At 38.3% G+C, this 13505-nt stretch overlaps 1 protein-coding gene across 3 annotated transcripts in view; it reads left to right on the forward strand.

Moving 5' to 3' along the window:
• Positions 1-13505, forward strand: part of CCSER1 (coiled-coil serine rich protein 1) — a 452482-nt gene that overhangs the window by 384769 nt on the left and 54208 nt on the right. For all 3 annotated transcript variants that reach the window (XM_042808390.1, XM_042808391.1, XM_042808392.1), the window contains one exon: positions 3643-3726. In XM_042808390.1, the coding sequence (XP_042664324.1) occupies positions 3643-3726 (84 nt within the window). The remainder of the gene's footprint in view (positions 1-3642; positions 3727-13505) is intronic.

Consider the following 13505-nt stretch of genomic DNA (forward strand, 5'->3'; position numbering starts at 1 on the left):
ACAGATAGTTAATTCTATAACATTTTTTATTCTGTTAGTATGACATTCAAACAAATGTATGGGATATTGAAATTATCCAAGCCATTCTGCAGTTGACTATTTTTTTTCTCTTTTTTTTCTGTATGATATTTTCTTTCTTCTGTTTGTTTTCTCCATTTGTATTATATAAGAAATTTCCTCAAAATATAGTAGAAACATAAAAGAAGCACCAAGTACCATTTGTCTTTTCCCTTTTGTCTTGCATTTATGGGACAAATGGTGCTTGTGCAGATACCATGCAGAAAGATGGGATTAAAAAATCCTAATTGAACAAGAGCTCTCCGCTGCTTGCAAACACAGTGTGGTGTAGAAGGGATGAAATCTAGACTGTGCTTATTATTACTTCTTTTACTAAACGATAACATCAAAATTTGCGAATCACTAGCATTTCCCTTTTACTAGAGAATTCTGGGTAACTCCTGCATACACATTGATGTGCCTGTACAGCAAGTTGCAGAAAAGACCCTGTTTAGTGAACAGTCCTTGCTGAGATGGTCAGGTGCAGATGAAGTCTTGTTTGGGGACAGTGATGGCAGCACCTGCATTCTGCAGTTAAGTTTACCTAACTGCTAGCTTAGCTTAATACTGAAAATGATTTAAGGAAGGGGTGGAAGCAACAGGTATTCTTTCATTTAATGCTGGTAAATGTATGAAGGGTATTGTCCAGCACTCACACTCTCAAGTATCCCAGCACAGTGGGTCCCCCAGAAATTGCAGGATGCGGTTTTACTAAGCTGCAAAGGTCTGCATAGGAGCTGATGGTGTGGGGTATTGATTTACAGAAATCACATCCCACGGGCCCATGTTAATTGGAGTTTCACTGATATGTGGCAAGACAAGGGAAAACTTACCTTAGCCCTACATATTTTTCTCTAAACTGTGATGACAGTTACAGTCTATACTGGATGAGAAAGTTGTTGCCTGGAACATAGAAGTTAAGTGCCTGGAGGATGGTGCTGTGCAAGAAGGGACAGTCCTTCGTGGAGGTGAGGAAGATCCAGCTGGGTGCATGACTGCTTTTTGTTCTCAGAGATGTACCATGATTTTTAAATGTTTAGAAGCTCTGGGAGGCAAAGCCTTTCTTCAAGCTCTCACTAGTCCAAGAGAGTCCTGCATTGCCTTTTAGACAATACCTGGTGACAAAGCTTAACTCGAAAATCTTTCCTGCTCACTATTACAGGCTTCATTGCTGTATTTGCTTGTGCATGCTTTCTAAAAGCTACTTTGTAGTAGTCGTGCTTATGGGACATTGTTTTCCTTCTTCCACTGTGTATTTCACTAACTTTTTTTTTTTTTTTAAGTTAAAAGGGGGAAAATCAGAACATAACAACAATTTGAAAGTGTTGACAAAAAGAAGTCAGAATAGCATAACTAGATATTGCACGATAGTTAATGCTGCATCGCTTTTAAAACTGTTTTTAAAAATAAAGACCTCACAGATAAAATATTAGTGAAGTTCTTGATACCATATATTTTTATAAGGCAATATTTTTGCTAACTAGAATGTGAAATATATGCTAATAATATATTGTGTGCTGAGGACTGTATTCTGGGATGTATTAGTATTTTATTTTCAGCTAAAATTCATAGACAGCATTCTATTAGTAGATAGTAAGAGTGAAATGCCTCTATACCATATAGCAAAGAAAAATTCATGTGAGCTTTTCCCTAAAGGAGATAGAGCAAGTCCTGGCTTTTTTCCTGAATTTGAATATTTCAGGAGATCTGTACATAGTACTGAAGTATTGTGTAAGCAGGTTCATTAACTGTCTGCCAGAAATGGGGGTATCTCTTTTTATTGCAGTTATAAATATTTGGGGTTTATATATGTGAGTATCTTGTTTCTTCTTCCAATTCTGTTAGAGTGGATAATGAGCAATATAATTACTTCAAAAGGTAATTATTGTAACTGAAATTTAACTGGGGAGAATGGACTCCACACAATTTACTTTTTTGTATCGTATTTGTGTGTTCATTTGGAGTTGCAGACACATTAGTACTGACAGAGTTGAAGTTTATTGCACTGGTTATACCCTTTTCAACCCCTGAGCTCTTCGTATTCTACATAAATTCTGCACTTTTATATGTGTTATCACCTGTTAGATAGAGGTCTGATTTGTGTTGTGCAAATAACACTATATTCCCAAAAGTTTTCTTGTATGGCTTGTGTTTTGGGGGAAAATAATGATTATCCAAACCAGTATATTTCCTAAACACTGTAAATATGTCTCTCTACTAGAAGGATGTAAAGATACAGTGCTACATTAATAGTTGTACGAGCATCCAGTTGGCTGGTTATTTTGTTGGGTTTTTATTCTTCAACAGTTCAGTCATTTCATTTGAATTTCTCCTCTTGGATGTTTATCAGAACAGGGAAAAAATGGGATTGACATTTAACTGCCAAATAGGGTGATTAGATTTCATAGAAACATAGAATGTCTTGGGCTGGAAGAGGCCTTAAAGATCATCTAGTTCCACACACACACCCCCCTGCCCCGGGCAGGGCCCCCTTCCCCCAGCCCAGGGGGCTCCCAGCCCCGTCCAACCTGGCCTGGAACCCTTCCAGGGAGGGGGCAGCCACAGCTGCTCTGGGCACCCTGGGCCAGCGCCTCACCGCCCGCACAGGAGAGAATTTTTTCCTTATAGCTCATCTAAATCCACCCTCTTTCAGTTTAAAACTGTTACCCCTCATCCTGTCACTACATTTCCTGACAAAGAGTCCCTCCCCAGCTTTCCTGTAGCCCCCTTTAAGTACTGGAAGGCCACTCTAAGGTCTCCCCGGAGCCTTCTCTTCTCCAGGCTGAACCCCTCCAACTCTCTCAGCCCGGCCTCCCAGGGGAGCTGCTCCAGCCCCCTGAGCATCTTTGTGGCCTCCTCTGGACCCTCTGGAGCAAGTCCATGTCCTTCTTATGCCAGGGCCCCCAGATCTGGACACCATACTCAGACTTACATGAACTCACAAAATTGCCAGGGGACAACTTGCGGACTGCCTCATGGACTGGGGTTTGACTACAGTCTTAGCTATTATGTTTGTTGTCATGCAAGTCGAATTGAGTTATAGTCAAGCTAAGTGGAAACTATTTTCTTTCCTTAACCCTGTTAAATACCAGAATTGCTGCTGTTTTTGCTGATGTGGAACAAAAGGTGTACACATGGGAAGGGTACTTTACTTTTCCTGTGAATTTCTCTTGTGCTTTCTTTTTCATCCTCTCCAAGACCAAGAGCTCCACAATAATGCTTCTAAATTGATATTTCTGTAATGTTGTTTTCTATGAGTAAAATTATTGCACTTCATAGCCATTCCTTAACTGAAAAGGAATGACCTGATCGGATCTTCAGCAAAAGGCTTAAAAGATTCAGAGAACAATGAAATGGACTTCTGTACAGGGAGCTATTCACATTTCTATGTAAAGTCTTTGGATACATTAATTTGTTTATGCAGCAACTTAGAATATGTTATTGAAAATACCAGTCATGACAAAGGAGAATTGAGTTTCATTACTTGAATGTAATTATCTCACACTATGTGAAACAGCCTTTTCTTGTCAAGAGCAAAGTAAAAGTATTAAGCCTATTATAACATCTCCTTTGATGTTTTTGTAGGATGGAATAAAAGATGAATGCTCAGTGCTGAAGGTGCAGCTGAAGGAGAGAGATGAACTCATAGCCCAACTTCGTGAGGAGCTGGTAAGCAGGAGAAGCAATTTTTATTTTTAAAGTTCATTTACATGATAATGTCACTCATCCAGACCAGAAACTAAAGAAATACAATTTCACACTCACAGAATAGCTAGCCTAAGGCTATGTTAATTATTCAGATAAACACTGATAACACTGACTGTACATTTCCAGATACCTGTCAGCCTCTGAAGTGGCTGCTATCTAGTTGCACTGTTAGTAGAAATTTCTTTTAAAAGATTGTGTTGACAGTTGTCTTGCAGTATCAAAGAAGGGGAGAAGTAGCACAGCACTGAATGCATATGGTAGAAATCTTGAAGGGCCATGCACATGTCCTGATGAATTGTGAATACTTCTGCTATGTGCTGCTTTTCACATCTACAAGATTGTTCAGTAGAAAATGAAATACTTTTTCTCCATAATGTCTTTAATTTAAATAATAAATATTCTTACACTTGTTGAACCGCTCCTTAGCATATGAGCTACTAATGCTTGAGTACTACCATTTTAAGGATAGACAGAATACTCTCAAGTGACTGAGGTGAAATATGTGTATAGCAATTAAAAAAACTAAGCACATGAAAATGCATTTTACTGTACTATTAAGACTATACTAACATAATTTTAAAATTCCATTTTTGATGGAACATAATTAAAACATGCATGTCTTATTTTTAAATAAAGAAGAGAGATTTTTCCACCTTTTCTATCACAAATGGTTTGCTTAAAGACTCTGCAGAGAAAGCATGTAGGGTGATGACATTCAGGAGGATGTACAGCACATACATTGTTTCCATGGAAGTTGCAAGTGTGCAGGTTGGGAGGTGAAGTTTTTCCCCTAATTAGATCTTAACTGATCTAGCTCAGGGGCTTTTTGTGCCTTTCTATCTCATGCCTGGTGGCTAGCTCAAGCCTGGACAGAATTAATTCAGGTCCGTCCATTACTGCATCTTTTATATACTAACCAAAACCAAAGTATGTCTTCACACCAACACAAATAGCTAAGTTCCAAGTTGCATGGGAAAAATGTAATGCTGCTCAAGGATGAAAGACTCCTTTGCTATATTAACATCTGCAAAATAAATACAGGTCATCGATATTCTTTGTTTCATATTTGGCTACATTAAGAAATGATGTATTGTGTAATTATTATCTAAAATTAAATGACAAAATGGGACACAGGGAACATCAAGCTTCTGCACAGTCCTGGAGCATTAATTTTATATCAGTCTAGTTCAGAACATGTGCTATTTAACTGTTAGACAATGTTGTCAGTGTAAAATTATCCTGTGTTGATACAATGAAATGTAGCTCTTTTGCTGTTAACTGTCGTCAAGTCCATCTGTATATATGTCGGTTGTAGAAAATAATCCCACAGGGAATTTAGTTCTTGTATGTCATAATAGACAGAAAAATACAACTTCCTAGGGTCATGAAATAAGGTTTTCCATATGAGTGAAAGCACGTATCATGGATTTAAAAAAGAGTACAGGTGAGAGTCTTGAGACCACATTTAGTAACTTGAAATTAAGTTTTGAAAGGACTCAGTATATCTCATTTACTCATGTTGAACTAACTAAAGCCAGACTGGGAGATGAACGTGACAGAAGCCGGACTTAAGGTTATGAAACGTACGAAAAAAAAAAAAAAAAAAAAAACAAAAAAAAAACCCCAAAACCCCAAATCAAGGTAGTTGGTGCCCACAGGATTGGAAAAAAGGATTTTTGTGTGTGAGGTATGTAAGTGCAGAGTCATTATGCTAGCTCAGGCCATCTGTGTATTTTTTAATATCTATTTTGTATTCTTCTGCAATACTATTTATTTGTAAAATCTTGAGGGTTTTGTTTGTTTAAGGGTGTGGTGCTTTAAGAGCTGCCAGGATTTCTAGAGCAGCTAGAATTAAAGTGACAGACTAGTAAAAGAGCTCACTAAAAACACACTTAGAACTTGTGCCAGAACTACTGAACATTTTGGCAATCTTCTGGAAACAGAGCAAGCATATCCCTTGGTATCCACGGGATCACTAAACTAAAGTCTACTTATTGAAAGACCTCAGCAATCCGACAGGGAAGCACCCACTCAGTTTAGGCTTCTCTGAAGTTGGGCAGCTATGGAGCAGCTCTTTCCAGCCATGGTTTTGATCTTAAGCATCTAAAAAGCCTCAGTATGCTTAGAGTGAGCCTCTGTTGCTTCCCTGATGCCTATAACAAGGCTGTATGAGGCTGAGGATGCGACCTGAAGTCTTCTGAAGAGCAACAGGGCTCGTGCCCCTGTGGCCACCACCTCTCATACTGCACATCCAGTGTCATCTTCAGGAAGGTGCCTGGGGCCCTGCCACCATGGTGCTACTAAATACTGAGGCCTAGTAAAAGATAGGCCCAGGGTTCCCTCTCTGGTTTGCTCTGGGGCTTATTTGCAAGGCCTCAGGCCCTTGGGGGAAGTTCCTGCTGCAGCTTCATTCACCGTCCTGCAGGCTGAGGAAGCCACTTCAGGCGCCAGGCGGGCATCACAATCCCCTTTTTCATCTCTCTGCCCTACCAACCGGAGCTTCATACAGTTTGCTCTTCACTGCTTGAGTTGTTTTACAGAGATACATGCATGGACTATTCAGGGAAAGTAAGTTCTCTTTTTAGAGCTGTTAAAAATGAAGTAAATTTGAAATGAATGCTAGAAAATGCTGATAAAACTGTTTTCTTCGCTTATATAAAATAGGTCAAAAATTGATGCAAAACATGCTTTAATATTCTGCAAATCCTGCAGTTATTTATGTGTTTGTAAAACTATAAATATTAGGAAACTGAATGTTTACAAAAGATAGGTAGAACAGCAATTTTTGGCTAATGAAACTGTACACCTTTTCACTTAGCTACAATATACTACAGATGTAGCACTTGATGAATAACTATAATTTTTGGTCTTTAATCTTAGGGTAACCCATGTTCCATTGTCATTCTGAATATGGAAATACAACAGTTGTAAATACAACCTGCCTGTCTTAAAACCATGACATCATGATGTTAATTAAGAGATACCACTTTAACATAAAAATCAATTTGAGTGAGAGTCAGTTTTATACTTCTTGAGAGAAGTATATGAAAAATCTGTATTTTCCTTGTGGTTTTCCATTAAGTTGGATGCTTGCATATAGATCTCAAAGCCTTGGTTAACTAGTTTTTCTGCAGAACTCTGCAACTAACCTAAAGTGAGCTTTGGGTGAATTTTGGCTCTCAAGGACCATTTGTTTCTTTCTTTTCTCTAGTTTTTCTAGAGTTTTCTAGTTGTCTTCCCTTTCCCCCCTTTGATTTTTTGAAATTTTCAAATACTTCTGAAAAAGTATTTCTACCACATTTGCATGCATTATGAAAGAGACCTTGAACAGAGCTGAGGGTGGAAAATGTCAATGGAGTACAAGCTGACTTGCTGTAAGCAGATGAAGCTTCAGAGGACCTTCAACTGTTCTCTCTTATAATTGTTATCTAGCTCTTGAAGGGTGAATAGAGTAAATCTTTGAGGAATTAAAACAGGGGTTTAGATGTTCAGTTACAAGACCCAGGAACAAAGGATAAAATGGAAGGAGCCCTCACCTACCTCTGAGCAAACAAACAAGAACTTAGAAAAGTAGTCCCTCCCCAATTTTTTTGTTTGTTCTCTTTTTAGTGATAATTTTGGATTGACCCCCTGTGGTCACCAGAAGTGTATCTGTCAGTCTTTGGAGGAATAAGCACAGGTATACAGAGCAGTGGAATTAATTCCTCTGTTCTGTCATTATCTCCTGAAAAATACCTGCTACAGAAATTGTAGGAGAGTTTGGCTTCTAACATGTCAGATGCCAAAAACTGCTCTAAAGCTCCTTGGAAATGGTGAACCTGAACAGGAACATAAAATTTGGGTTCAGAGCATTGCTTTGTCTCAAAGGTGTACTCATTTGTGAAAATATCCTCTTATCCAGAAAATCAAAGAAACAAAGTGAATCCATTCTTCAGGGTTTGGTGAAAGGAGCAATTGCTTGTTCTGTTTTATTTTATTATTATTCTTTTTATTTAGTTATTTATTTATTTTTTCTCCCCTAAAGTAAACAAAATAAATTAAACTCAGTTTTCGTCGGACACAAAATGATGTTTGAAATCTCAGCTGTCTCTTACCCAGCTCTACCTGCAACTGCATCTTCATGTACATTTTCCAAATCAATCTTTTTCCACTGCAGTGTGAGCACTTAGAATGACTTTAAGCAGAAAATATTTTCATGGTATAGTGACAAAAATAACTGAGTGCTGCTTACAGTAACATTTATTCTACTGCTGCCATTGGTACAGCAGCATTCACACTGAAAAATGAGTGTTAACAATATTATTGTTTCAACCTTGATTTCCCTCTGTAACTTGAGTCATGTGTGTTGTCCCATCGAAATAAAAAGTGTAGTGAGGCAGTTTAGGTGGATTCTGAGTGGAACTGGAGGCAAAGTTAGGACAGAAGATGAATCCCTCTCATAGTCCAGCTGTTGGAGATATTTTTCTGCTGTAGAGTTGGCTTTTTATCAAATGTTAGACTTTTATATTTATGGAATAGCTAGGTACAGTGCTATCTAAGTGAGCTTTACCTCAAGCTGTAGGAATTAATGCTTTAGGACTAGATACTCTCGAGTCAGCTCAACAAAACATAACTGCACTTTTTTTTGTTTTGTCTTTGCAAATCATAAACAAGTTCTACTTCCTTGTCTAAAACATGTTAAATGATTGGGGAGGAAGGGAGTTGTGTTGTGTTTTTGGTGGTGGTGGTGGGTTTTTGTGTGTTTTTTTGTTGTTGTTGTTGGTTTTGTTTTATTTTTTATTGTTGTGTTTTTTTCTTTTTTTTTTTTTTCTCTAAATATAGTGTATTCCTGGAGGGCAGAATGATGGAAATCTTAGCTCTTTTCTGTAGGTTTCAGTAATGGGCAATTAGCCAATTGCTGCAGTTTTGAAGTATTGTGAAGATGAGTACTTGTTATTCAGCTTTGAAGTGTAACAGAAAGCCTGAGATGCACTTGAATCCTGCTGATGAACTGTTTATGAAAGACACTTGGGTTAAGTGTAAAACTCACCTCAAAATGTAGTTATGCTAATATAGATGCCTTGAATTGTACAGTCTTAAAATCACAACTTGTTCTGTTTTGACAGGCCAAGAGTGAGATTTGGAAAAATATATTAATGAACTTGTGAAAACCATTTTTTAAATTGTTAGGAAAACCAGAAATTTTGGTTAGTCCAGTCTATTTTCAAAATTTTAAAAAAGTTGTCCTTGAAATTTTAAAGAAATTAGGTAATTCCTATTTAAAAAGAATAATAGTGCTTATAGTAAAAAAAAAAAAAAAAACAAACCAAACTAGATTGATCTTTACGCTAATAACCCACTTGCTCTACATTCTGCTGATTTGTAATATTATTTCATGTTGACTGTTTTATGAGGGGATATTGCAGACCCATGGATGATTTACATAAGAACAGGTAGTTTGTAAGTTCTTTCAAATCCTACTTCTTCATATTTAGGAAACATTAGGAGCAGAAAAGAAAAAGATTAGATGTATTTAAACATTATTAAAATGTCAGGCTTCTTTCCCCTTTTTTACAGGAAAATTAATTGCACATATTCCAGAGAAGGCTTATCTGAGCTGTAATTACTCTGAATCAGTTCAACAGGACAGACGTGGCGCATGAAAATGGCAATATTCTATGACACACAATGGGGATTAGGCTCTGATTCCTCATCTACGCCAGTCCCTTGATGAGAAGCTGCCAGTCAGATAGGATCTTTAGTATTCCTTGGCACTTGTGGAGGTGGTTCTGCATATACGTCCCTATCACAAACCATTGTCATATCATGGTGTTTGGCATAGATAAACAACTATGTCACTAGCATGGAGTACTGTCTTCCTGGTCTCACTGAGATTGTGCCCTTGAATATTTCATAAAAATAATACTGCAGAAATGAGCAAATCCAAAATACAACATTTGTCCAAAGTCTCTCCTGAGACAATGCTGAGGCTTACACTGCTTTAATAAAACTGCACTGCATATGCTTGTCTTTGGAAGCAGTGTCACTTGTAGACTGCTGCCTTCACGAGATGTGCAGCATTTTACTGATGGGTCTTTTCATGTAAGCAGGCAAATATGATCTGGCCTTACTCTGAAATCTCAGAGAACTTCACTCTTTGGTTTATATGAAAGACAAAAAATAGGTCTCAGTGTCACCATTCCATTTTCATCTAATTTTTTTAACCAATTTGAATGAAACAATTTTAACTCTAATGAAGTTATAAAGATAGCCAATAATGGATGAATTTTAAGACAAATGGAAATGTCAGTGTCTTGGAGGTGTTGTGGGAAGGAAGACTTTGTATGTTGCAGTTCATCAGCTTTGTAGATGTTACATACTTTTGACTGACACATATTTTTAGAGATTTTAATTTCTCCTTAAATGAATTATGGTAGATTTTATTTCCTATGTAGCTGCATGTAGTATAGTGTTTGTTTTATACCATGACTTTGTCAAGGTCAAACTAGAGTGTTGACCTATGTCCTTGGAGCTCTGTGGAGCTAAGCTGTTATGCATCACTTGAGGGGCTAACCGGAGCAGTTCTCACCAAAGACTTGCAAAGAGAGTTTTCATGGTGCAAAACAGGATTTCTACCAAGACTTGCTGAGTAACTGAGGCAAAGGAAAATCTATGTTGTTTTCTAAGCTGTAGGAATAAAGGATATGAAGAGGCAGCAAAGATCCAGTGTGATTTTTGTATAGTTTTGATTACTCAGAATCCTGGATTTTTTAAAATTCAGTTTGTGTTTTTCATATATACGTATACACATGTGCATGCACACACATATAAATATATATATACACATAAATATTTATATATAGATACACAGAAACATGCATGTGTCCACACACACTGTCTCTCTTATTAAGTATGCTTCTTCGTAGTTACTTTCCACTCAAGAATTGCTAACATTTTTATGATAAAGAAGGTTGTAGAGGGAAGGCTGACTGAAAATATGGAAACTGACTGTTGCTTGACATGGCCCTATATTCCTGATACTGGATAAATTCTCAAAGAAGTACTTACGTTTGAGCTTGTATGAAGAGTACTGCTGTCAGTATCATCCAACAACATGCTATTGCATTATATGTGTTTATAAGAGGAAGAAGAAAAGTAATGTTGCTTAAAAGCAAATACACATATACTGGAAAGGTTGTTTTGCTACTTAAGATCAGCAGTTTAATTTGTATGATTTAACAGCTTCGGTATGTTGCTAAAGGCATCTGTGTGACATTTTTACTATAGTCTTCTGATGTGGATGAGTTTCAGATTAATAAATGCTTTATCCTCAGCTCTGCACAGCAATGTTTAATGAGTCAACTGGTACTGTTGTTTCTTCCAATAATTAATTTTCTGGTTGGGAAATATTTTGGTTTTGAAGGTGTGGGGATATCTGTCTGTGCTAGGCATCTAATATAAGAATAATGTTTTACTTGCTCACTCTTTATTTTTTTTTTTTTCCCAGTTGTCATTTAGTGTCTTGTCCAGTTTTATTTGCTATACCTGGCAATGATTCACAGAAAATTCTGTGCATACACACTGGTATAGCAAACATCACAAATGAAGAATCATGTTCTAATAGCAGAAGCACTTAGCTGCTAATATCAAAATATCGTTTTTGTTTACATTATAGTGAAGTTGTCTAAGGAAAGAGTGTTATGTGGTTTTCATCCTCAATATTTTTTCCTTCACTCACAGTATATTTCAGCATTTGAAGACATTCAATATTTTTGTCCATAAATGAGACATTTTTGTCCATAAACGAGACATTTTAGAAAGAAAAATTGTAAGCATTTATTTGAAAATACTTTGATGTAAGGACTGGGAAACTGTTCTTACACCACTGAAAAGCTGAACTGCAATCTCTGTCCTTTCCTAAATAAATAACAAAAAACTAGCTGTATTAAAGTATTTGTTAGATCGCACTAATACTGCTTCACAGAAAAAAAATCCATACATTCTCTCCAAGTTTTCTATGTGGTTTTTTTTTTTTTTAATTATTACTTAATTTCAGTTTGTATTTAAGGAAAAAAATGTTATTTGAGGTACAAGAGAGTTAACAGGTTTCATTTAACCTCTGTGTTGTGGTTTGAGCCTGGTCGGCAGCCAAACACCACACAACCACTCTCTCCCCCTTCTCTTCCGGCAATGAGAAGGGACAAGTGAGCCAGGCTTGGGGTTCGAGATAGGAACGGGAGGGGTAGATCACTCATTATGGTCATGAGCAAAAGGCAGACTCATTAGGGGAAGAAAAAAAAGAACATACATTTATTACAGACACTAACAACACATAACAGAGTAGGACAGTGAGAAGCATTGCCACGTCTTGAGAACACCTTCCCCCCACCCCTCCCTTCTTCCCGGGCTCAGCTCTGCTCCCGATATCTCTACCTCCTCCCACAGTGGCGCAGGGGCAGGGAATGGGGGGTGCAGTCAGTGCTGCCACCTCTTCCATCTTTGGTGGGGGGAGCTTCTGGAACTTGTTCCTCCTGCTCCATCGTGGTCCCCCTCTCACAGGAGACAGTCTTCCACAAACTTTCTCTGACATGAGTCCCTCCCATGGGCCACAGCGTTCCCCACACTGCTCCGTCATGGGTCACCAACTTTCTCCAACTGGATTCCCTCCCACGGCTGCAGCCCTTCCCTAGATGCTCCAGCGTGGGACTCCCCCGCATGCTGCAATCCTCCCAGCACTGAATTACAGCAGCGGGGCTGCCTTTTCCCATGAGACCCCGGCCTTCTTCGGGCACAGCACCTTGATCAACCATGCAAAAACCACAGGCCATAAATCAATGTCTGCTCCACCGTAGATCTTCATGGGTGGCGGGGGGGGCCGCCCTGCCGTCTCACCACAGAATACAGGGGGGTCTCTGCTCCGGCACACCTCCCCCCTCCTTTCTTCCTCTGTTCCTCCACTGTAACTCCTCCTCACAAGTCTGATTGCTCGTCACCACGTCCCTTCTTAAATAATTTATCGCAGAGGAGCAGCTGATTGGCTCAGTTTTGGTGCAGAGGTGGAGCTGACTTGGAGCTGGGGGAGCTTTGAGAAGCTTCTCACAGGGGGCCGCCCCTATAGCCCCCTCCCCTGCTACCAAAAAAACCCCACCACTCGCTCAAACCCAAGACACTCTGTTTCAAAGACTGAACACTTTCTCACTGGGATGTATACATAGAGTTTTACTGTAACTTTCACAGAAGGTACAGCTCTATATCCAGTTTGTCTGTGTGAAGTCTTAGCTCTGAAATTGGGAATAGATTTCTGTTACCTCTTTCAGTTTTTGTATAGAAAAAATGTCCTTTTCCATAGCTGTTTCAAGTTGATTTGATCTGGAGACCAGAAAGCATAGGGTGTGGAGAGATCAAAGTGAGAAATTCTCCAGTGCTTGGGAGAAGTGAATTCGATAGAATAAAGTATTACTGATCTTCTGGATTTGAGTAGCTAATCAGCATCTTGGATGCCCTGTGTTATTTTCTCTAGGATTCATGAGAAAGATAGTGATGCTAGACAGCTACTGGAAGTGGTGCCATTTATTTCAGATAATTGAGATAATTTTTTTTTTTTTTTTTTGAGCATAGTACAAATCCGACAGCAAGCGGTAGTTTTTGGTCACAATGCCAAGCTTCTTTCTTGTCCACTTTGGGTCTATCTTTGCTGTTTTGTTTTCCTGCATCTTTCTTTGTCTTTTGAAATATTATTCCCTCTTCCTTTTTATAGAAGC

Source organism: Tyto alba, unplaced genomic scaffold (genome assembly GCF_018691265.1).
Source record: "Tyto alba isolate M040663 unplaced genomic scaffold, T.alba_DEE_v4.0 Super-Scaffold_6, whole genome shotgun sequence".
NCBI classification, from domain to species: Eukaryota; Metazoa; Chordata; class Aves; order Strigiformes; family Tytonidae; genus Tyto; species Tyto alba.